We start from the raw sequence: 23,418 nt of genomic DNA on the forward strand, positions 1-23,418 counted from the left end.
TGCATTCAGGTTTTATTGCAGTAAGTTGTTTTATGATCTTCACAAACATTGCAAATTACAATATTTGATTGATTCTATCATGAAGTTTAAATTTGTAGAAAAATTAGGTACGTAGGCTGCCTATCCTCGCATTTCAATATGCTTTTGTATTTTGCTATACAGTATAATCTGAATGTACTACCTACAATATGCAGGTGCTGTTTTCATCTTGGGGTTGCTTTCTTAATGTTAAATAGACTATCAAAGATATTTGTCTTATTTCTTTTATGCCCCAAAGTCTCAGATTACTTAGAATTGTTTTTATTTGTTCAAAAGAGATAAGGCAGTTATTAACGTGTGACGTAATTAAAATAGTTTTTCCACACCGTATGACGTCACATATTGACATTCTGAACCAGGAAGTGGAGCACAGGAAAGAGCGTTTACCAATCGACGATGTAATGTATCAGACTGTCGCTCGGGAAACATGGCATTTTATTTTATCCTCTTCCTCGTTCTTGCAAAGACGACATTTGGAAATGGTAAGTACGAAATAAATAAATCAGGGGCAACGTCGACGCGCTAGCCGCTTGGCTAAGCTGCATAGGACAAGTGCACAACGATCATACAAGAGCGCTGAATGAGTTCACGTTGAAAAGCATCACAGTTCAAGGTTTGGGGTATTGAATATCTATTAATCTTAGTATTTTCCCAGTTTTAAAAAAGTTGAATCGCATGATCATTGCAATTGTACGGTAAGGTTATGGGCATGTTTACATTACGAATACAATAATTACCCCACTGTTACAAAATGTAACTATGCATTACCTACAATGTATTATATATAAATTGTTGTTTTTCCACATGTCGCAGATGAGGTGACATTCGTATCGGAGCTTTCGTCCAAACCAGCTCAGAAGTTGTCGATGTATGGCTCGTATGGCAGCGTAAGGTTGCAAAGGTTTCACATACCAGAGGACACCGCCATAGCCTGCTGGTTCCTAACAGTAACCAAGGGCCTTGGCTTTCACTGCAGAGAGAAGAATGTCACCATGTAAATATATATTCTGTATTCTTCTTTCCCGCTTTTCACACTGCCTGCTGCATTTACATTTCTCACTTTTTTTTTAGCTATATTCGGCAGGGTGCACCTCCAGTAATAAACCCTATTGGCACTGAGTTTCCAGACGTGACACTGTGGAACGCCTCTCGCTCCTTCATTGTCCCAGTGACTTCGCTTAGCTCAGCAAGCTTTAACCTCTCTGATCCTACACCCGGGTACTGGTTTATTGTCAGCCACTTGCCTGAAGATGATGGGCGCATTGAACAGAAGGTCTGCACATACTACTTTGTCTTTAGCCACATTGGTACTTTAGTAATAACATTTTTATATTGTGCAACGCTACATCATACTGATGGCTATTTGGAGTGTTTTGTTCAACACATTGAACTATGCAAGTGTGTGTGTGTGTGTGTGTGTGTGTGTGTGTGTGTGTGTGTGTGTGTGTGTGTGTGTGTGTGTGGGGGGGGGGTTGTTGTTTTTTTGTGTTTTTTTTAAGTCCAGCCTGTTCTACCAGAAGTACTAAGTTGATTGACTGGCTGGTCAGCGTTATGTCCATTCGCCACACTTGTCTGTCTTCTCTCAGTCCTAAAGTAAAGTAAGCTGGTATATATTGCATGGAGACCCACTTTCTTTCTGTTTTTCAGGGCTTGCCATCGTGTTCCTACTTTTTAGAGCCTCAGCTGTCCATCAGGAGGGCAGTTGACACACCCATTATACAGACGGGAAGTAAGCTCAGACAGACGGCTGCCCCTAATAAACCCGCACGCCTAAAGTAGGAAGTCACCGTGTGATGACGTTGCCTTTTATCTCACAATTCCTATTAATTTGTTGTATGTTTGTGTGGTTTAGGTTGTATGTCCCACAATTTTCTTCATCTGTTTCCATGATCGTGGACAATTGTTCCTCAGCAGAGGAAACTGTAAATTGCACTCTGGCCCTCAGCATCGGCTCAAACTCTCTACTATATGATGCAGCAAGAGTGAAATGCGCTGGGCGTAGGTGTTCGGTGTTTCTCAATAACCCACCTTGGGACACCTGGTTACGTGTTGTCGTGGAGAGTATTCAAGACAACCAAACAGTGACTTTCAACATTCAGTCAAGCTACCCAGGTAATGTAAACAAACACCAAATGCCATGTGGTAAAGTACAGTTTATTGTAAACTCACATTTGACTTCATGAGCTTCATGATTAGAAAAATCAATCATGATTATTTAGGTAAGGATTTTTATTTTCTTGCTGTGTTTCAGTGGAGTGCAAGCCAGAAAGCGTAGGTCTTGCAGCCGGTCTTCCAGGTCTCGATATCAACAGCAACTTCTCATCGGCGACCAACAGCTCCGTGGCTTTAGAGAGTCTTCTCTTCAGCGGTCAGATGGGATCGCTCCTTCTGTTGCCTCCTGCGTGTGTATGGAACATTCCGGTCCTCTATGAAGAGACGGATATTTTCTCACTCCGATTCTCTCCGGTGGTTGGACCCAACGTCAGCGTCAGAGCGACGCAGCCCACACTGCTTACATACCCTCTGCCTGCACATGCCACTGGCGGGACACTCAACCTGCAGCTCACACTCAACACTGTGAGTGCTAATGGATTGCAGGATACTGTTTGTCTATGAGTGGAGTCTTACTTTGCTTTGTTTGTTAAGACGAATGTAACACTGGGGAACAGCAGCACCGTGGTGGCCTGCTTCACTCCCGAATCACCAGTCCTTCAACTCAACAACTCGCTACGATGCCGCACCGGTACCACCCACGTTCTAGCATTCTTGCCATTTTGATTTTATATACAGTAATACTCTAATTTGTGTTTCTGAAGGATACGGCATGAATGTGAGCACCGGTTTTCCCAAATCTGTCATCCGGCTGCCTTTTCCTCTGTTAGCAACATGGTACCTCACTCTTCAACTCATGTGCGACAGGTAATCGGCACTTGTGTATTTTTTAAATGGGCCAGTAACGTGATTTGAAAATTTAATTCCTTCCTTCTTGCTGGTGTGGCTTAAGTTGTTGTTTTCCAAAACTGTGTTTAATCCTCCAATGTGAAGCATGAGAAGTCCTTTCACAAATGTCCATTGTTACAACTGTTCAGTCAGACATATGTTCCAGATCTTTCACAATACTTTTTTTTTTTTTTAATTAACATCTGGCTTGTGTGTCTGCAACAGTGACTGCGGCTATGTGTCTGTTGTGTCCGTGAACCCGGAGGTTTTTGTCACTGGCTGCGTGGAGGACTGTGGCACGTTTGGGGAATGTCGACTCTTCAGGTCTTCCAACTACTTGTACGCGGCCTGTGTGTGTAAGACTGGTACGTCATTTCAATGAGCATTCATTGCGTTCAGTTTGAAGGAAAAAATGCTATGTTGGTAACATTTCTATCAAAATTGTTCCGCCCTAATTTGTTTGTGTGTTTAGGTTGGAGGGGTTGGGGCTGCACCGACGACTCAGAAGCTCTGTCGTTGAGCCGCCAGGTGGCAGCCACTCTGCTGCTCACGCTCAGTAACCTCAGCTTCCTGCCAGCAATCGTGTTGGCCGTCAAACGCTTCTACATCACGGAGGCGTCTGTTTATCTCTTCACTATGTTCTTCTCTACGGTATGACAGTTGATCAAAGTTCTGGTGCAGTTCTAGGATTTTATTAACTTTGTGTGTGTTGCAGTTCTACCATGCCTGTGACCAGCCCGGTATAGCCACGTTGTGCATAATGAGCTACAACACCCTCCAGTACTGTGACTTCCTGGGCTCTGTTTGTTCCATATGGGTCACATTTTTGTGCATGGCTCGTTTCAGGAATACAGTCAAATATGTAAGACGACGCAACCTCTGCTGTCATACAGTCTTGGCCATTTTGACATGGTGTGCCCTCTCTTGATGTGTACGTAGACTCTGTTTCTTTTTGGGACTCTGCTGATCGCCATGTCACTGCAGCTGGACCGCAGAGGTCTATGGAACCTGCTGGGTCCCATCCTCACCGCCATACTCATCACGGCGGCCGTTTGGGTAAGGGACGCAACGCACGACAGGCAATCTCGGGTATCTAGAGTTGTGACTTGAGAAATGAATTGAAGTTATTCTTTGACCCCTTCAATAAATTGTATTTGATAACGTGAACATCTGTGTCGACAGGTGCACCGAGGAGTGAAGCGTGGCCAGTGTTACCCTCCATCCTGGCAGAGATGGGTCTTCTACTTTCTGCCCGGACTACTCTGTGCTCTCATTGGGATAAGTTTGTACGTTTTTGCAGAAACGGAGGACAACTACTTCTACACACATTCCATTTGGCACATCCTGGTGGCCTCTTGCGTTGTGTTCTTTCTACCTCCACGTGAAAGAAGTCCGACTGCCGTCAACTGGACCATGGGATGGCCCTCGGATTGGAATTGGACGTGGAGCTGGACTCCTCGCATTTGCGGTTACACATTGTGTAGCAAAGATGAGTGCCACACTGTCACATGACACTGACACACTGATTCTGTCAAACTGTTGTAACACTTACAAGACACACTTTGAAAATGTATCGTCTGCTTCTGTAATTCCTTTCTTCCTCCCACAAGCATCGACCTTACCGGCTGCTTTTTTGTAATCACATTCAAACACTGTCTTCATAAAAGTTCAAAAAAAGCAATTTGGCAGAACTCCTAAAAATGATACTCGTTTTATTACCTCCTGATCCATGGAACCAATGTAGCCTGACCAGTTTTATACCAATTGTTTGTGTAGCTCTTATTTGGTAGTTGATATACTGTAAGCTCCAAATATTTATGAATGATATTATTTTAAAAATGTCAATTCCTGCTCAGTGATATGTGTGCAAATGTGTATATACGTGTTGTCTTCCTTTAAGGAGTTGGATGGATCAGGCTCCGCGCAACCCTGAACACGATAAGTAGTATAGAAAATGGAGGTTGATGTTGACCTGGTTGATTATTTTTTCAATTCCTTCCATAATGGCCTATGGTTCACTACGTCAGTTGTATGACTCCTTGTCAGGTGTGTTTATGCCGTACTCATTCTGAAGCACTTTTAAGTTATGTTAGTTCCGTAGCCCTTATTCTCTAGTGAGACCTTGAATGTAAATGTATATATGTGCCTCCCTGTTTTTATTTCTTACCTCTGTTATTCCAGATTTTGTTTCATGGACCTTCTATAGATTTTTGGGTATTCAGCACACTCAATGTTCAAATCCACCCTGGCTTTTGTTGTACATCTTTATGGGAATGGCCTGAGGAGATCTGCGAACCTCTAACTCCCAGTTATTTGATTTACACACATAGGAAAAATGAATTTGTCGTCAACAGCATTTTGGGGATTGTTTTGTTCCCTCAAAAAAAAAAAAACCCCATTGGAAAGTAATTCATTCAAGTGTATTTCTCTTATTGTTTAACGGGAGAGTAGCAGATTATCATAATCCTCAGCAATGTAGAAACTGTTGAAACACACTCGGCCCATGTGTGTACGTGCATGCAGTAGCTTGAGTCCATTAGTGAAATTGATGTGCACTCATCAAGTCCTACATAGCTGAGTGCTAAATATCACTGATGGAACAATTCAATGTCCACAGTTCAGGGTGCTATATGCTCTTTTTTTTTTTTTTTTTTTGCTGGCATCAACACTGAAAGAGTCTTAAAAGTCTATCAGATTTAATGGTACGGAACAGAGACGTTATATTTGCCAACATACAATAAACAAGCAATTTAAATGTTTTTTTTTAAATATTGTAAAGAAAATGCATAGAAACGACAATAACGAAGGCTGCCTCGAAACCTGGGCGGAATTATCACACAAAGGAAGTGTCTGTTCGAGGCCGTACTGTATTTCTGGCGTAACTAATGTAATTAGAAATTTTTTGTGCATTTTAGTTTGACCAAAGGAGGTCACTAGGGGAAGCCAATTAGCGTGAGAGAATTACCAGTCCCATGTTTTTTTTATTTTTGTTTATTTTCGTCTTGTCAACAAGAGGCTTCGCAAGAAATGCATGCAAAGATGAGTAGCTGGCAAGATCAGTGACTCAATCGCTTTTAGTTTGTTGAGTAAAACACAAAATTGAACTCCTGAATGTTTTATTGGGGCATTAACATGCTAAAGCAAAGAAAGATTTACACAAACATACACGATACAAACTAATTAGCAACATAAGGTTTGATGTTGCTTAAAAATAGATGAAAACTGACGGTTAATATTAAGAACAAAATAAACTTTATGGCTGCAAGAGATGATTAACTCACTCTACTCTGCGGGAGTTATAATTTCAGCCACTACACATCAACAACTGTGCACTCATTCCCTTTTTGATAAGCTATTTTTGATGGAGGAAGATGGAGGACTCGCAGACAAAATGCTACCACAAGTGATAATGGAAATGAGTGGTCTAACCCCCCCCCCCCCCCAAAGGTAAGAGGAAATTGGAATCAGCAGTTCGAAATGAAAACAGAGAAAAAAAATGTTGACCATAGAGACACGAATGACAGGATGGTGGACCTGCTATGTTAGGTTTTTATGTTTTAGCCTGCCATCAAACAGCTGCATGCCCGGTCCCTTTGGTGAGCCCTTCCAGTCTGGCGGCCTTGGCAGGGGAGGGGCTTGAGTGTCGTTGTCGCCTCATAAAGGGGAACACACTGACAAAGTGGAGAATGGAAGTGAAGGTCAGACGACATATAAAGACATGAAGGGAATCAATGCAACAATACAGATACATGTGAGTTTTCACCTTTTCTTTGTCTCCTGTGGAATAATAGCCCTGGCCAGCATGTTCTTGTAAAGGTCAGATTTAAGATATCTGGGATAGGAGTCCTATACACTCACACACGCACGCACACAATAAAAAACGTTTTTCATTCAAGTTTTCAGAATTAATAGACTTCTAAGTAGACATGATTTAAGACCCTCAGGTTATAATTCTGGGACCACTGCTACTTAGTTATGTTGCATATAAGATAATACAATTAAAAGATGTACAAATACATTTTTTCTAATACTTTTTTGGAGTCTTTTATCACAAACAATTTTTCTTCTTCATCAGAAGGCGGATGTACATGCCAAAACATGTCAGGTAATAAATCCTAAAATTAAAAAAATGTTTGTGATAAAAGAACCCAAAAAAGTGATTGACAAGGGAAACAAAATGAACTTAGTACAACTAATTTTTCTAATAATATTACGCAGCCCAGACCTTCTTCATGAGGAAGTAGATGTGCAATTGCGCGTCATCCATGACAAAGCGATGAGGGCGTTGGATGCCCTCTAACGTCGTAGTCATGGTTTTACTGTCAATGTTCACCCAGCGCGCAGCTCCGGGTGCCAAGAAGTTTCTGTTTTACATTCAGGAGAGTAATTGACACTGACAGGGAGGGAAGCATCAAAGTGTCTTTTTGTGTGTCAGTGTGTGGTTCTTACTTGTATATTTCTTCCACCTTCTCCACGATCTTGGAACTTTCTCCATGTCTTATGTCTTCACAGGCCTCCCAGAAACACAAATTCTCCGCTGGTGAGAGAGAGAAAGAAAACAAATGTTGGGCGTGTATAGAGGCAACAAGCGATTAGAAAGTGGATGCAGTGATAGTTTGAAAACAAGTTGCACCTAATGGAGCCTTATTCTCTCACCACTAAATTCTTTCTCCAGGTAAGTCATGAATTCTCGTCTCCCCATGGTGTCAATAAGAAGTGCCATGAAGCTGAAGCTCCATCGTTCCACTCGGAGGCGTGTGGGGATGGACACTCTACTCGCAGAAACAGAACATTGATTCATATTGAAACGTACTCTGACTAATCAGCAACTCTGGTGACGATGATGTATTTCATTGAAATGATTTCGTATTGTTTAATCATACTATTAGATAAATATTGATTGTGAACTGCACCAAATAATATGTTCCAATAATAATAATAATATTCTAGATAATAATATTCCCTCACATATCTGAATTCATGGTCCAAAGTGCGATGTCATCAGAGATCCAGGGATTGCTGGGTAGACAACCCTGCATAATGGGATCGTGGTTCTGGTACTGCTCGCTGAATTTCAAAAAACTGCTCATACACAAAGACAGGGACACACTCAGAGTGTATTATTGTATTAGTGTTTCAGATCATAGGAGTTAATGGGCTTTAATTCCAACTTGCCTGAGGAAGCATCCATTAGTGAGAGCACTAAGCCTTCTTTATGTGGATGTGTAGTTGTGTATGTGTACGTGATGAAGGAGCAAATTTTGCATCCATTTGACAGTGTGTTTACTTGAACACGTGCCCCACCCCCATTGGTGCACTACAAACCTTTCCAGGCAAATGGATGACTTGACACGGTTTCTTCCCAGAGCTCTTTTACAAGTTGCAATCTGTAAAACCGACATGCAAAAATAATCCTTATTTAATATGCTTAATCAAGGCTAAAAATGATTGATCTTTACCTCTCTTTTGTAGAAATCATTATTCTAGATCTGTTCAAGACGAAAAAGAACGATTGTTTTCTATTGTTTCGAATTATGATTGGAAATTATTTGACACTTACTTTGAAACAACACCAGCACCAAAGAAAGCGGGAAAAACAAAACAGCATTCATAAAGATTGGCATTGACAAATATCAAACAGTAAGTAGGATCATGTTTTGTGATGCCTGCACTGACCAGTGCGACTCGTAAATTGGAGTTACTTGGCCTTTCCAGACCCATGTCGAGCACATTATGCACCCTGGGCTGAAAGGAGAAAACAACAAGCATCAGCGCATTAATGGTGTGTGTGTGTGCGTGTGCGTGTGTGTGTGTGTGTGTGTGTGTGTGTGTGTGTGTGTGTGTGTGTGTGTGTGTGTGTGTGTGTGAGAGAGAGTGCTTGTGTGTGTGTGTGCGAGTGTGAGTTTGGAACAAATGCGTGCGAGTGAGCACTTAACCCGATCTGGGATTTCCATGCCACTAGCTCAGACTTTTTATTCCTAAATTCCCTTTTCATTTTGCCCGTGCCCTCGTTCCTAATTTATAAAGGCGAGGCAAGATGGAGTCCCTACTCCAAAGATTTGTCCTCAGCTTCCCTTTACGAGAACCCTTTCCCCTCACAACCCTCTCCTAATGCTGCCTCACACTATTTCCATTTTTTTTCTCCTTTCAATTATCATATTAGGATCATATAAGGAGCAGAATATGACATCTGAAGAGTCATGATGTATTGGATAGCATCATACAACACCCCACCCCACCCCACCCCCCGCTCACACTTTGATTTTCCTGTGTGTTTCTCAGCTGTCAGCTGAGACTTTTACTAGACGAGTTGAATATTTCATGCAGGAGGCTGAATGCATTGAAGTTGAATTTGGCTTCAAAGATTTGACACCAATGTGTTTGGCTTTTTCCATTTTACTGTTTGTGAATGCAAACAAGAAAGGTCACATATATTTCTTCCACCTTCTCTAGCCTGTATTTAGGCTAGGATAAGATTCATTGACACAGTTAACCTACTGGTGGTCTGTTGATGAGCCAGTAAGCCTGCTCCTGACATGCCAGAACAATACGGTCAGCCTTCCGCCTTTGTTTGGAAGCTCTGCACAACAAACATAAGATGAGATTCTGGTGTTTGCAGCAACACAATGCACTCACTGTATGATCCCAACACAATGTTAGTGGTGTGCGTGTACCTGAGTTGCTCTCTGGCTTGCATGACCACAAAGTCCCAGGTGTGGTTAATCCTCTTGTGCAACAGACTGTAGCACTCCTAGGCAGGGGTAAATGCTAAATGTCATAAATGCTGATCCTTTAAATATACCCTGCAAACAAAGTTTGACGTCTTACCTTTTCGTATTCCATCAACTCTCCTTGTTTTCTTATGTTCTTTTTAGCCAAGTAGATTGCTGATGGGATAAACCGGATAATAACTTGTGATAAGTGTTCTTTGTTACATCATCATCACTAGAATATTCCAACATTTCGGAGTCATGAAAGATGTCAAATTGATAGCTGAGAAACAAATGTGGCTGAAACGTCATCGCGAGTTATCAAAAAATCTTTTGAGACGTCAACGCACTCATTTCTTTTTCATGTTTTTATGATACCCATCGGACCGAGAATTGATGATCTCTTCAGTTTAATATGATCAATATTGAAATTAATGTTACAACTGAATCATCCATTAGCTTGTGACTAGCATGAAAATGACCAGAAATGAGCTTTTTTTTAACTAAACTATTTTGAATTTCAGTCTTCACTTACCATAGTCCAGCTCAGTGGCAGGCCATCGAGTACTGGTCCAGAAATAAGGAGTCTAAAAAAAATGAACTTTTGCAAGTCAGTCCTGACTGACTCTTCCAAATGAATCAATATTGATGGAGGCCAAGTGAGATGAAAAATAAAATATACCTGGAAGCGGTATGGTGATTCATCGGGACGCAGCACAAGAGATTGGGGCTCCTTGAGAGGGTAAATATAGCCGAACCTCACGAGCATGCCTCCAAGGTGCAAAGCCTCTGGAAGGGTCACAAACCACCTGTCACTTTGTGCCAAAATCCCACGTGTGATTTTTCACACTACCCCTCCATTTGTGAAAGTAAACTTAAGAGTAAATTTAATGTATTTCTTTTCATCACAACTTTCTCTATTTTACAGTACAACTTGACCATGTCAGTTTTTATATAACACGTTGTGCTACAGTACAGACTAAATCAGGCTAACAGTTGTGCCTCCGTGGCGGCCATGTTTGTAGAGGCGACACAAGGCAAGCAAAGGACAGCAAGGCCATTAGCTAATCATCACCACTCAAAAGAGCCAATGCACCACTTTTTTTCCAAGCCTCTAATTGAGTTGCTCTACCATAAAGTCTCCCAGGGGTGCACCTTTCCCTATAGGATCTTAATTAAGTTAGGTCGCCAGGTGAGTTAATCAAACTTATATCCTCTGGAGTATCGATTCCTGCTTTCTGGAAACAGCAACCCCACGACACACAAATGTGACTTCCCAAACTCACCTGGAGAGTATGAGCACCATATCTAGGCAAAAAAAATACAACAAGACATAGACAATACAGTAGAGTGAACCTCCGCTTTTTGTAGGGGATAGGGTTAGGGTCCAACCACTGGCGGAGCTAGAGGGGTGGCCATGGGGGCACTGATCTCCCTAACAGTGAACATGCAGACAATCTGATAGATAGATAGATAGATAGATAGATAGATAGATAGATAGATAGATAGATAGATAGATAGATAGATAGATAGATAGATAGATAGATAGATAGATAGATAGATAGATAGATAGATAGATAGATAGATAGATAGATAGATAGATAGATAGATAGATAGATAGATAGATAGATAGATAGATAGATAGATAGATAGATAGATAGATAGATAGATAGATAGATAGATAGATAGATAGATAGATAGATAGATAGATAGATAGATAGATAGATAGATAGATAGATAGATAGATAGATAGATAGATAGATAGATAGATAGATAGATAGATAGATAGATAGATAGATAGATAGATAGATAGATAGATAGATAGATAGATAGATAGATAGATAGATAGATAGATAGACAGATCGATAGAGAGATGCTCCTCACCTTCCTCACATATGTTGTAGTTGTGGATGAGCCACTCGATGATGTCATGGCCTGAAAAGTCACAAGACAGAGGGTGTAAGAGGACAAACTTGCTCTTTGCAAAGCACACTATTTTCCAAAATTTATGCCTGCATTATGCATGAGCACTGGGACAAACATGCTGCAGCGGGTATTTCTAAGCACACACGCACACCTGTCATGGCGTGTGGGATGACTGTTATAAGGAGCCTCTGGTTTCTCATCTTCACGCCCATGTCCGGGTCCTGCATGGCCACAATCACTTTCTCCATCTGGAAGTTAAGGTGCATACACCATCAAGAATACATGCCGAAAGAGATTCATGTCGTTTGTCTTTATTATGCAGCTTGACAGGGTCCTGATGACGATGTTGTAAAATATGAAGTAAAGATGCACTGCTTTCCCATCTACTGCTATCAATCACGGTTGATGTCTGCGGCAAAATTACCGGCAGCACACATCACTGTAGGTTCTCCACAACAAACTAAAAAGGGGAATTCGTTCTGTTCGTCGAGTGATTCCCATCCATTAAGCATTACTTTATGCCATCTGGTGACCTCCTCAGACCTCATTGGGTTTAAATCATCAGATTCAAATCTGAGCAGAAGCTCAGTTTGTATCTTAACTTACTCATGTGAAGAACTTTTTATATTTGAATGATTAAATTCACTCGATACTTTTGTGGTATTTGAGTGTAAACACGATGTGCAGTGCGTATTTCATATTTATTTTATATTTTTGCTGCAAAACCTAATGGCTATCATTATCGATTAATATACCAAACGATTACCTCCAAGCGAATTGGCATTTTTTTTGTTGGTTTTACATGATGTAGGAATCAGATTTTATTGTACGGTTTTATATTAATCCATTAAATTCTGAAAATGTATTTGTGCTTTTAGAATAAAATCAAACATTTTTATCATTATATATGTAAAATCTAATGATTAAAATCACCTTACCGTATCACTTTAGAGTTCATTAAACATATTTCTATATTTCAGTAGGTAGCTTGAATTTAAATTTAATGTCAAATTTTAAATTATAACTAACAATTTAACTGATTTAACTCATCTCGTCATTCATTCTGTGTATTCCTTTAGTGCAATTTCTTGTCGTCCATCTGGATCACTGATTTTGCAGATGGCAAATGTTTAAGCTCACGCGAAGGTCAGAGAACTCTTCCTGCAAATGCTAAATATATCATATATAAACAAGGATCATTCGTACCTTTCGAAAACATGCCATTTGTTCCCGGTGCCAGCCTCCTCTCGCCAAGGTGTTGATTGTCATCTTGTGTGCTGCTTGGGATAGCTCCACTCAGTTGATGGGACGGCTTGAAGTACTAGAGAGAGTGAAGCGTTTGCGGCGGAAACGCGCATAACAGCGTGCACGGTTTCCATCACGCGCATCTCGTCGCGATAAAAGCTGATTAGAGGATGCCGCGGCAAAGTGATTTGTATGGATAAAATGTTCGAATCATCAAAAGAAAAGCAATAGTATGTGTTTTGATACAATATGTACAATGTTTTGATACGTAACAGTTAACACAATTCCCCAAAACATTTTCAATTGCTATGGGTTTAATATCGATTATTATTATTATTAATAATCATCATCATAATCATAATAATATTTATAGGGCGGCCCGGTGACGCACTGGTTAGCACGTCCGCCTCACAGTTAGGAGGGTGCCAGTTCGATTCCACCTCCGACCCTCCCTGTGTGGAGTTTGCATGTTCTCTCCGTCTCACATACCCCAAAACATGCTTGGTAGGCGGATTGAGCACCCTAAATTGCTCCTCAGTGTGAGTGCGAGTGCGGATGGTTGTTCGTCTCTGTGTGCCCTGCGATCGGCTGACAACCGGTTCATGGTGTCCCCTGCCTACTGCCCGATGACTGCTGGGATAGGCTCCAGCACGCCCGCGACCCCCCTGGGGACAAGCAGTATAGAAAATGGATGGATGAAAAAATAATAATACTGTTTTGTCCCACAAAGGATTCCGTAGTACCCGGAAGTAAGTCCGGCGACATTTAGCTGCCATTCACTCGGTTTATCATCATTCTGTAATTTAACCAATTTAGGGAGTTTCACTCTAGGTAAGATCGTATTTTAATTCGCTTGATACAGTGTTTATTGCTATGACAGTAATCAATGCACAAATTGTCTTCGCGTAATGGAAAACTTTATCGTTAGCTTGACTCGGTAACATTAGCTGAAGCAGGACGACCGACTGTCTCTGGGACTCAGAGTTGTTACCAAAGGTTAATGGTAACAACTTGACTTATTCGTTTGTCATATTTGGAAGTATACACCATCCACAGTTACATGATCAAAAACACTCTTCAGACTTGATAACAATGCTTTGGCTCAGTTTCCAAGAAAATATACCGTTATAATTTCAATGTAAATAAGTCATATAGTTGGTTCATTCTACTAGAATGTGGAGTTAATATTTGTAAATTTCAATTTGTGGCTCCACCAGTTAGAGATGGGGGACATACGTCAGTCCTTATTGCCTCGCGATGTGCTGAGTGCTGCCAAGGAGCTGCTGTACCACTTGGACATTTACATCAGTAACCTCGTGCAATCGGGTAGGCAGCCCCCCCAAGTAGACACAAAGACCTTGGAGCTGGTTGAGGAATTCATTCTGCATGCACCGAAGGACAGAAGCGCATTGACCAGGGTAAGGCAGAACACATCTGCAATATACACCATGTGGATTTCAGAACAGATGGCTAATAAACATATTATTTTTCTCAGAGAATGAGTGCACTTCAGGAGCTTCAGCTTCTGGAGATAATGTGCAGCTGTTTCCAGGAACAGAGCCGTGACACTGTTCGTCAGCTTATGTTCTCCGCCCTCTTCAGCCTCCAAGGAAACCAGGCAGATGACAGCCGCATGGGACTGCTAGGCAAGCTGGTTTCCATGGCAATTGCTGTAGGCAGAGTTCCCATCTTAGAATGTGCTGCCACCTGGCTGCAGGTGAGCATTTTAGACTGCTAAAATGGGTTATTCACCCGTTTAAGAAGGTAAAATACATTTTCAATGACTGTGTGTCTGTCTGCCAGAGGACCCACCGCGTGTACTGCGTGCGCCTGGCACAGGTGCTGGTGGACGATTACTGCAGCATGATGCCAGGTTCAGTGCCCACCTTACAGAATATCCACAGTGCCAGTCCACGCTTCTGCTGCCAGTTCATCACTGCTGTTACCACCCTCTATGACTTCACTTCAGGTTCTGGGCGTTGGAACATGCAGGGCAAAATATATATTTTTTACTGCCGTGTCTGTGGGTAGGATATCAAATTATTTATTTTTTTTGTCCTCCAGAGGAACTAATCCCTCCTTTAGAACTCCTCCAGATGATTGTGTCATGGATCCAAGATGACCCTCACCTCGTCCTGGTCACCTTCCTGAACACGCCTCTGTCTGGCAGCCAGCCACTAGGCTCACTTGATGTCACACCTCTGGGGGGCCTAGTGCGCTGGTGCGTCAAAGCTCCGCTGAGTTACCGGCGGGACAAGAAGCAGGCCTCCGTACACAGCAGCTCCGAGACTGAACAGGAGGTGACAGGCCTTTTTTCTGCCCTGCATTTGAGTGTCCTACAGGTCAGTCAATCTCTTTGGTATGGTACACACATGCATTCATGCAACGTAAAAGAACCCAGCTCCAACATGAATGTCATCAAGCATTCTTTTTTTTTTTTAGGTCTTTGTGCTCCTGCCAAACATACTCAACGAGAAAGGCATTTTTGGGCGTCTGGCCCTCCTCCAGATGGACTCCTTGGCCTCGCTGGTCTCCGACCTTTCTCGGCAATTGGACCAGGCCGACAAACACACGCACACATCAGCCGCTGATATACATGCGCTAACACAGCTGGCTCTGGACCGGCTGGCTCAGGCCCTGCAGGTTGCCATGGCCAATGGCGCCTTGCTCTGCTCGAGAGGTGCGTGTTTCTATCATGGGAAACAGTGGCAAAAGAAAGACTTATTGGTTAACCATGTGATATAAAGATACCCAGATAAGGTTTGGTTTCCTGCTGAAATTGCCTCACTGATTGTAGAAGACCCCTCATGATGAACAAGACAAATGGACCTAGTTTTCCCTCGCCCGGACGCCGGTCACCGGGGCCCCCCTCTGGAGCCAGGCCTGGAGGTGGGGCTCGAAGGCGAGCGCGTGGTGGCCGGGCCTTCGCCCATGGGGCCCGGCTGGGCATAGTCCGAATAGAAAACGTGGGTCCCCCCCTTCCCATGGGCTCACCACCTGTAGGGGGTCGGGTACACAGTGAGCTGATTGTTGTTTGTGTCTATGCACCAAATGGCAGCTCAGAGTACCCACCCTTCTTGGAGTCCCTGGAGGAGGTGCTGGAGAGCGCTCCTGCTGGGGACTCCATCGTTCTACTGGGTGACTTCAATGATCACGTGGGCAATGACAGTGAGACCTGGAAGGGCGTGATTGGGAGGAACGGCCCCCCCGATCTGAACCCCAGCGGTGTTCTATTGTTGGACTTCTGTGCTCGACACGGATTTTCTATAATGAACACCATGTTCAAGCATAAGGGTGTCCATGTGTGCACTTGGCACCAGGATACCCTAGGCCGCGGTTCGATGATTGACTTTGTAGTCGTGTCATCGGATTTGCGGCTGCATGTTTTGAACACTCGGGTGAAGAGAGGGGCGGAGCTGTCAACTGATCACCACTTGGTGGTGGGTTGGCTCCGATGGTGGGGGAAGATGCTGGCAGACCCAAAAGCTCTGTGAGGGTCTGCTGGGAACATCTGGCAGAATCCCCTGTCAGAAAGAGCTTCAACTCACACCTCCGGCAGAGCTTTTCCCACATCCCAGGGGAGGCGGGGGACATTGGCGGCAATCCCCGAACCCGCTGGTGGACACCGGCGGTAAGGGATGCCGTCAAGCTGAAGAAGGAGTCCTATCGGGCAGTTTTGGCCTGTGGGACTCCGGAGGCAGCTGACAGGTACCGGATGGCCAAGCGAAACGCGGCGTCGGCGGTTGCTGAGGCAAAAACCTGGGCGTGGAAGGAGTTTGGTGAGGCCTGGAGACTCTGAGGCGGACTCTCCAATCTCTGGGGTCGAACTCACTGAGGTAGTAAAAAAACTCCTTGGTGACAGGGCCCCGGGGGTGGATGAGATCCGCCCGGAGTTCTTAAAGGCTCTGGATGTTGTGGGGGTGTCATGGCTGACACGCCTCTACAACATTGCGTGGACATCGGGGATGGTGCCTCTGGATTGGCAGACTGGGATGGTGGTTCCCGTCTTTAAGAAGGGGGACCGGAGGGTGTGTTCCAATTACAGGGGAATCACACTCCTCAGCCTCCCTGGTAAGGTCTATTCAGGGGTGCTGGAGAGGAGGGTCCGTCGGGAGGTCGAACCTCGGATTCAGGAGGAGCAGTGTGGCTTTCGTCCTGGCCGTGGAACAGTGGACCAGCTCTACACCCTCGGCAGGATCCTCAACAGAGCATGGGAGTTCGCCCAACCAGTCCACATGTGTTTTGTGGACTTGGAGAAGGCGTTCAATCGTGTCCCTCTGGAGATTCTGTGGAGGGTGCTTCGGGAGTACGGGGTGCCAGCCAACTGATAAGGGCGGTTCGGTCCCTGTATGCCAGAGTTTGGTCCGCATTTCCGGCAGCAAGTCGCATTCGTTCCCAGTGAGGGTTGGACTCTGCCAAGGCTGACCTTTGTCACTGATTCTGTTCATAATTTTTATGGACAGAATTTCTAGGCGCAGCCGAGGCGTTGAGGGGATCTGGTTTGGGGACCTCAGCATTGCGTCTCTGCTTTTTGCGTATGACGTGGTGGTGTTGGCTTCTTCAGGCCGTGATCTTCGCAGCCGAGTGTGAAGCGGTCGGGATGAGGGTCAGCACCTCCAAATTTGAGTCCATGGTCCTCGATCAGAAAAGGGTGGAATGCCCTCTCCGGATCACGGATGAGATCCTGCCCTAAGTGGAGGAGTTCAAGTATCTTGGGGTCTTGTTCACGAATGAGGGCAGGATGGAGCGCGAGATTGACAGGCGGATCGGTGCAGCGTCGGCAGTAATGCGGACTCTGTACCGGTCCGTCGTGGTGAAGAGAGAGCTGAGCCAAAAGACAAAGCTCTCAATTTACCGGTCGATCTATGCTTCTACCCTCACCTATGGTCACGAGCTATGGGTCGTGACCGAAAGAACGAGATCCAGGATACAAGCGGCCTAAATTAGTTTCCTCCGCAGGGTGTCCGGGCTCTCCCTTAGAGATAGGGTGAGGCGCTCAGTCATGTGGGAGAGACTTGGAGTAAAGTCGCTACTCCTCCACGTGGAGAGGAGCCAGATGAGGTGGCTCAGGCATCTCATCAGGATGCCTCCTGGATGCCTCCCTGGGGAGGTGTTCCGGGCATGTCCCACCGGTAGGAGACCCCGGGGACGACCCAGGATGCGCTGGAGAGACTATGTCTCTCGGCTGGCCTGGGAACGCCTTGGGATCCCTCGGGATGAGCTGGATGAAGTGGCTGGGGAGAGGGAAGTCTGGGAGTCCCCCCTAAAGCTGCTGCCCCCGCGACCCGATCCCGGATAAGCGGAAGAAGATGGATGGATGGATGGATGGATGATTGTAGCTTTGTTCTTTGGAATCAAATGAACATTTACTTCATTGCGTAAAGGTTTTGTCGCCACGTTTCTCATGTGCTGTCGTCTTCTTCTCGCAGAAGACCTGAGAGCCATCTGTTCACGCCTGCCACACAACAAGTGAGAAACTGAATTTTCAAAACAGTTAATTTATATTTATTTTATATAAAATATAAAATGTTTTATATTTTATATAAAATGTCAATATAATTGACTTATGACTTATATTACAATGAGTCTCAATCTAAATGTTTTAAATTTTACCTTGTGTGTTTGCTTTATCAGTTTGCTCCAGCTGGTCTTGTCAGGCCCAGTGATGTACTACAACAATATCCACACACCTCCTCTGGCCTTCAGCCCTCACGCATCCCACTCTCCCATTGCCTCGCACCCCATCCACCCAGCACACGCTCCACACACACCGCTGGCCACCCTTCCCTCGCCGCACCCCAACTCCCATCCTCAGTACCCAGCGCAGCCTTTCATGACTGGGATGCCATTTCCCTTCCGACCGAGCCACTGAAGAAAACAAATCCTGTCTGTTGTGAGTTAAACTCATTCATGTTCGTATGTGTGTGCATGAAATGTTTGTTTGTGTGCGTGAGTAAGTGGCTGTACAACGTCTAATGTATTATAATGTGAATAGGATCATTGACCTTTGAACGTCTGTGTGGCTAACATCTTTCTCCAATAAATATTTTTCTACTTCTCCTTATACTCCATTTTGGCCGTTGTACTTTACTCCGGCCACTAGTGGTCAGTATTGTTTTGTCTCTTTAGTTGGAAAGATACATCTTGTTCGCCAGACATGGGAATTAGGTATGCTTGCACAGCATTATCATATCTAATTGAGGAGTTCTAAACAATGTTTTACATTTGCAATAATGTTCTCTTTTGAAAGGTATTCATTTTACCATATGCTCTAAAGCTGTGGTCCCCAATCTTTTTTAAAGTCCCAATGATCATCGTCACACACACATCTGGGTGTGGTGAAATTTGTCCTCTGCATTTTGCGCCACAGATCGGTTATGTGTCAGAAATATTTTCGTGGACAGACTTTTATATAAATAAATAATACATTTATATAAATAAATAATACATTTATAATAAATATATAAATACGATGAAATAAAGTGATATGACTGGCATAAAAACAAGTATAAACCACATAAAAATAAAACTTACCATTATGTTGAATTAGTCGGAGCACTGAGCTTGTTTCGCAGAAATGAGCCGGTCCCATCTAGGCGTAATCGGAGACAATGACAGCCGAAGAGGTTAAGGTTTGTCTTTTAATGCAGGATGCTTGGTCTCCATGCGCCGAAGCAGTTTTGAAGGCTTCATTGCCTCGTTAGCTAGCCTGTCGCGACATATTATGCAGAGTAGGCTTGGCGCGTCAGAGTCACCTGCGGCGATAAATCCATAATTTAAGTAGGACTCCAGAAATGTTCTTTCAATGCAGCTTTCCTTTTCTTAGAAGTCGTAGCCTCTTCTTCTTCCGTCTCCTCATTGGGCTTTTTTCCCTTTCCGAAGAAGCTTTACAAACATCTCTGTTTCTTACTCAGTTTTTCTACCTTTGCGGGCTCGACTGGGTAAAGTGTAACGTGACCGGGATGAGCGTCTTGACGTGGATTAATTGATCGTCGATAAAAAAAAATATTTATTCTTTTCTGTGCGGCTTGGCGGCCCGGTACCAAGTGACCCACAGACCGGTACCGGTCCGCGGCCCGGTGGTTGGGGACCACTGCAGTAAAGGTTACAATGGAATGTCCTAGCTTCAATTATGAATATGTGCAAAAGAAAATAGAATCTCTTCCTGTCACTTCAAAGGAAGCAGTATGAATTACTCGCCCTCTAACTCACAAGAAAGATAATGGAAGTGCATGTATTTATTAATCTATTTATTTGGAGCATGAAAAGGGCTAAAGTCCTTAGGGCAGAACATATGTAGTAGCAGACAGTTTAGCTGCTCCATCAATGGGAGTCATTACGTAACCAAAGAGTATCTTGTATCACTTGTATCTTGGAGCTATGCCATGTGCATATGCTTGGTCTCTGTTTTGAGATAGATAGCTAATCATTAGCCTTCGGCCCACCCCAAATAGACGACCAAACCCCCTGGACCCCAACCCGCCTCACCCAGGAATCGTTGCATCAGCCGCTGCAGTTCTTCCAAGGTGATAATGCCGTCTGCCACTGACTTATATGACAATATAAAAGGTCTCAAGATGAGTCTTACAACTTATTTGCCCCTCATTTGCAGTCCATTGCATAAACGCCAGCAACGATTCGTAGAGATGCACTTTATGTATATGTAGCACCAATTAAAATAGCATGGATTTTTTAAAAATCAACTTAACTCAGATTCACTCAGTAAATTTCCAAGTTTCATTATTAAAAATACTTGAAGTTTCTTGAGATGGTGAATTTCTGGTTTCATTAGCTGTAATCAGCAAACGCATATACCATAAGTCAAGACATGTAAACCTGTGTAAAGTGAATTATTCATTCATTCATTCATTCATTTTCTGAACCGCTTAGTCCCCACGGGGCCACGGGCGTGCTGGAGCCTATCCCAGCCGTCATCGGGCAGTAGGCGGGAGACACCCTGAACTGGTTGCCAACCAATCGCAGGGCACACAGAGACGAACAACCATTCGCACTCGCACTCACACCTAGGGACAATTTGGAGTGCTCAATCGGCCTATCAAGCATGTTTTTGGGATGTGGGAGGAAACCGGAGTGCCCGGAGAAAACCCACGCGGACACGGGGAGAACATGTAAACTCCACACAGGGAAGACCGGAGGTGGAATCGAACCCGCACCCTCCTAACTGTGAGGCGGATGTGCTACCCAGTGCCCCACCGAGCCGCCCTAAAGTGAATTAATGTAATTAATTTAACTTTTCCATGAGTAACTTCAAACAGTCACTTTTTGGATTTTGTCTCAACTGTCACCTTATGTACTGTTAGATTGTTCTGACTCAAGGGTGGGGAATTGATAATAGGATGTGTTCTGGGGGAGGTGACCCAAAAAGATACAATTCAAATGAAAAAGGCGGGAGAGTATTTGCTCCTTTTAGAAATGTGACAGTTAAGCTACCATTTGGCCATTTTCCTTGACAGACATTTAGATGAGTGAAAAATTATCTTTTTTTTTTTCTTGGAATCTGATATTTCCAAAGATGATATCAGCATGCATTAAACCACAACACATCTCTGTTGAGCTATCTGTGTCTACCTACACATAAAGGCTAAAAGCAGCCTTTTTCCTCTGTTTATTTCAGGTGAAATCTTAGTTGTGGTTGGTCCACTTCCTCCGAGTGACGATCAGGAGCTGTTTTTTTTTTCATTTATTTTTTTAATCAAAATTAAGTAATTATAATTGGACTAGGGCAAAATTATGCATTTTGTATATTTTATGATTGTGAATGTGAAGTTCTCAACATTTCACTGAGTTAACAATTCAACTTCACAACAGAAAATAAAAGCAGAAGCTGCACCTCAGCCTCTGCGTACTAAGTCTAGATTACACGCAAGACATTTAAATCTTCTCTGACAGCTCTATGATGGCTTCACATTCCGGGCCTTTGATGTATGAAACAATAACGACACTTAATAGAAGAATGCGGCTGAACTTTCCACATCCTAAATCAAGACAGTATCTTGAGGGTGAAACTGTGTGTTTCAAAAAGGGAACAGAAATACAACTCAATTTATTTAGTTGTTGTGGGGAAATTCTCTATATGTTATGGGACGTTAAATACGTCCATAAACGTATTTGGAAAAACAATGGGAGGATTTTGCCTTTCTGCGCCACCACGATGTATATAAATCAGGTCAAATAGAATATGGATGCTAAAGCTTTACTTTTCCCACTAAGAGTTTTGGTGAAACAATAAATTGTGGCGATTAGGGATGGACGAGTATCGATACCAAGTATCAGCATTGATACCAGCATTATTTCGTGCTATCGGTATGCATGACTCTGCCCTCTTTTGGCCATTTTACGATTTAATGCAATTTTAAGGAAAATTACCTTTTATAGGTCTATCAAAATCACCTGTCACTGTTTTTGGCAGACATTTTATGGATCTAAAGTACCAGTGGGATTGGTATCTGTGACTACTCACAAATTGAGAACATGTGCTGGTATCGGTCTGAAAAAAAGTGTTATCGAACACCCTGATAGGTGATGGCAAAAAGATACCGAGAGAATGTAACAAAAGTGTTCACAACAAAGATGAACTAATAATTTACTATTATTTCCAGTCTGCCAAACGCTACTCCCCATCAAACATGTGTGTACGTGTGGATGTATGTGTGTGTGTGTGTGTGTGTGTGTGTGTGTGTGTGTGTGTGTGTGTGTGTGTGTATGTGTACGTGTGTGTGTGTGTGTGTGTGTGTGTGTGTGTATGTGTACTTGTATGAGTGTGTGTGTGTGTGTGTGTGCGTGTGTGTGTGTGTGTGTGTGAGAGAGTGAGAGTGAGAGTGAGTGAGTGAGTGAGTGAGTGAGTGAGTGAGTGAGTGAGTGAGTGAGTGAGTGAGTGAGTGAGTGAGTGAGTGAGTGAGTGAGTGAGTGAGTGAGAGTGTGCCTGGGATTTTTTTCCCCACACGATCTTTCTACAAAACATTTTACTAGGTCACCGGAACAGAGGGTGATTATGTCCCAAACATTATTCTTAAAGTGACACGATAGACACAATTCATGAAGATTTTACTATCCATAGATGACTGGATAGATACTTTATTGATCCCAGGGGTAAATTCTGTTTCCAGCATTATTCATAACCCAGAGTGGATATATGAAAGAGAGGTTAAAAGACACAAGTCAACAAAGCATCAAACAACAGGCTGTAACAAAGGACACAAATGTAACCCCACTCCTGCTGGGTGAGAGGCCTGGACCTGAGGTCTGCCCTCCCCCTCGAACACCCAGAAGGACATAAAGAGACAAAAAAAAAAAACCCTTCCTTGTCTACACATCTGACTTAGTCAGCAACCCAAAGACCATATTAAATATATCTATACTTCCTCTTGTTCCTCCTAAAATATATTTTCACAGCTGCACCTAAACTCAACTATTCTGTGGATTCTGGCTTGCCCTGTATTATTTTGGTTCAAGTTTTGAGGTGAAACAGTCTTTTGCCAGTTTTGACCCATTTGAATGAATTCATTGCTTCCAATTCCAGAATGAAGTATCTGTAGAG

General features: G+C 43.4%; 3 protein-coding genes across 5 annotated transcripts; 2 read left to right on the plus strand and 1 right to left on the minus strand.

Moving 5' to 3' along the window:
• Positions 1-395: 395 nt before the first annotated feature.
• On the plus strand, positions 396-6,228 carry pgap6 (post-glycosylphosphatidylinositol attachment to proteins 6). Of its 2 annotated transcripts, none has more exons than XM_085930579.1 (13): positions 396-521; positions 853-1,033; positions 1,111-1,312; positions 1,687-1,814; positions 1,892-2,151; positions 2,291-2,616; positions 2,686-2,782; positions 2,856-2,958; positions 3,205-3,344; positions 3,452-3,630; positions 3,695-3,841; positions 3,919-4,035; positions 4,162-6,228. In XM_085930579.1, the coding sequence occupies exons 1-13, from the start codon at positions 467-469 to the stop codon at positions 4,489-4,491; spliced, it is 2,265 nt and encodes a 754-aa protein (XP_085786705.1). In that variant the 5' UTR covers positions 396-466; the 3' UTR covers positions 4,492-6,228. The 2 variants fall into 2 exon arrangements, with proteins under 2 accessions (XP_085786705.1, XP_085786706.1); XM_085930580.1 differs by having other exon boundaries at positions 403-652; positions 4,162-6,227.
• A 208-nt stretch (positions 6,229-6,436) lies between these two features.
• Positions 6,437-12,975, minus strand: rgs11 (regulator of G protein signaling 11). The gene is made up of 17 exons (XM_085930581.1): positions 12,822-12,975; positions 11,767-11,863; positions 11,574-11,624; positions 10,372-10,478; positions 10,225-10,276; positions 9,808-9,866; positions 9,654-9,730; positions 9,478-9,559; positions 8,656-8,724; positions 8,439-8,462; positions 8,305-8,366; positions 7,948-8,061; positions 7,636-7,751; positions 7,429-7,516; positions 7,205-7,343; positions 6,743-6,825; positions 6,437-6,650 (listed from the first exon to the last, which is right to left on the minus strand). Exons 1-17 carry the CDS (start codon positions 12,882-12,884, stop codon positions 6,548-6,550), a joined length of 1,386 nt encoding a protein of 461 aa, XP_085786707.1. The 5' UTR covers positions 12,885-12,975; the 3' UTR covers positions 6,437-6,547.
• A 367-nt stretch (positions 12,976-13,342) lies between these two features.
• On the plus strand, positions 13,343-18,919 carry ints15 (integrator complex subunit 15). Of its 2 annotated transcripts, none has more exons than XM_085930150.1 (8): positions 13,343-13,691; positions 14,078-14,278; positions 14,356-14,577; positions 14,664-14,829; positions 14,925-15,202; positions 15,303-15,540; positions 18,293-18,329; positions 18,495-18,919. In XM_085930150.1, the coding sequence occupies exons 2-8, from the start codon at positions 14,084-14,086 to the stop codon at positions 18,730-18,732; spliced, it is 1,374 nt and encodes a 457-aa protein (XP_085786276.1). In that variant the 5' UTR covers positions 13,343-13,691; positions 14,078-14,083; the 3' UTR covers positions 18,733-18,919. The 2 variants fall into 2 exon arrangements, with proteins under 2 accessions (XP_085786276.1, XP_085786275.1); XM_085930149.1 differs by having other exon boundaries at positions 13,355-13,691; positions 18,290-18,329.
• Positions 18,920-23,418: the final 4,499 nt, after the last annotated feature.

Source organism: Syngnathus leptorhynchus, chromosome 14 (assembly GCF_054491065.1).
Source record: "Syngnathus leptorhynchus isolate UIUO chromosome 14, UIUO_Slep, whole genome shotgun sequence".
Lineage (NCBI taxonomy): Eukaryota > Metazoa > Chordata > Actinopteri > Syngnathiformes > Syngnathidae > Syngnathus > Syngnathus leptorhynchus.

Bases quoted from the DNA above. Each gene is read 5' to 3' on its own strand.
- ints15 (XM_085930149.1), top strand. From the start codon at position 14,084: ATGGGGGACATACGTCAGTCCTTATTGCCTCGCGATGTGCTGAGTGCT. The intron at 14,830-14,924 runs GTTCTGGGCGTT...TTTGTCCTCCAG, and splicing joins CCTCTATGACTTCACTTCAG to AGGAACTAATCCCTCCTTTA. The intron at 15,203-15,302 runs GTCAGTCAATCT...TTTTTTTTTTAG, and splicing joins TGCATTTGAGTGTCCTACAG to GTCTTTGTGCTCCTGCCAAA.
- pgap6 (XM_085930579.1), top strand. From the start codon at position 467: ATGGCATTTTATTTTATCCTCTTCCTCGTTCTTGCAAAGACGACATTT. The intron at 1,034-1,110 runs GTAAATATATAT...CTTTTTTTTTAG, and splicing joins AGAGAGAAGAATGTCACCAT to CTATATTCGGCAGGGTGCAC. The intron at 2,783-2,855 runs GTACCACCCACG...GTGTTTCTGAAG, and splicing joins CTCGCTACGATGCCGCACCG to GATACGGCATGAATGTGAGC.
- rgs11 (XM_085930581.1), bottom strand. From the start codon at position 12,884: ATGACAATCAACACCTTGGCGAGAGGAGGCTGGCACCGGGAACAAATG. The intron at 8,062-8,304 runs GTTTGTAGTGCA...GTGTATGAGCAG, and splicing joins TCATCCATTTGCCTGGAAAG to TTTTTTGAAATTCAGCGAGC. The intron at 6,826-7,204 runs GTCTGGGCTGCG...GTGAGTGTATAG, and splicing joins TCTACTTCCTCATGAAGAAG to GACTCCTATCCCAGATATCT.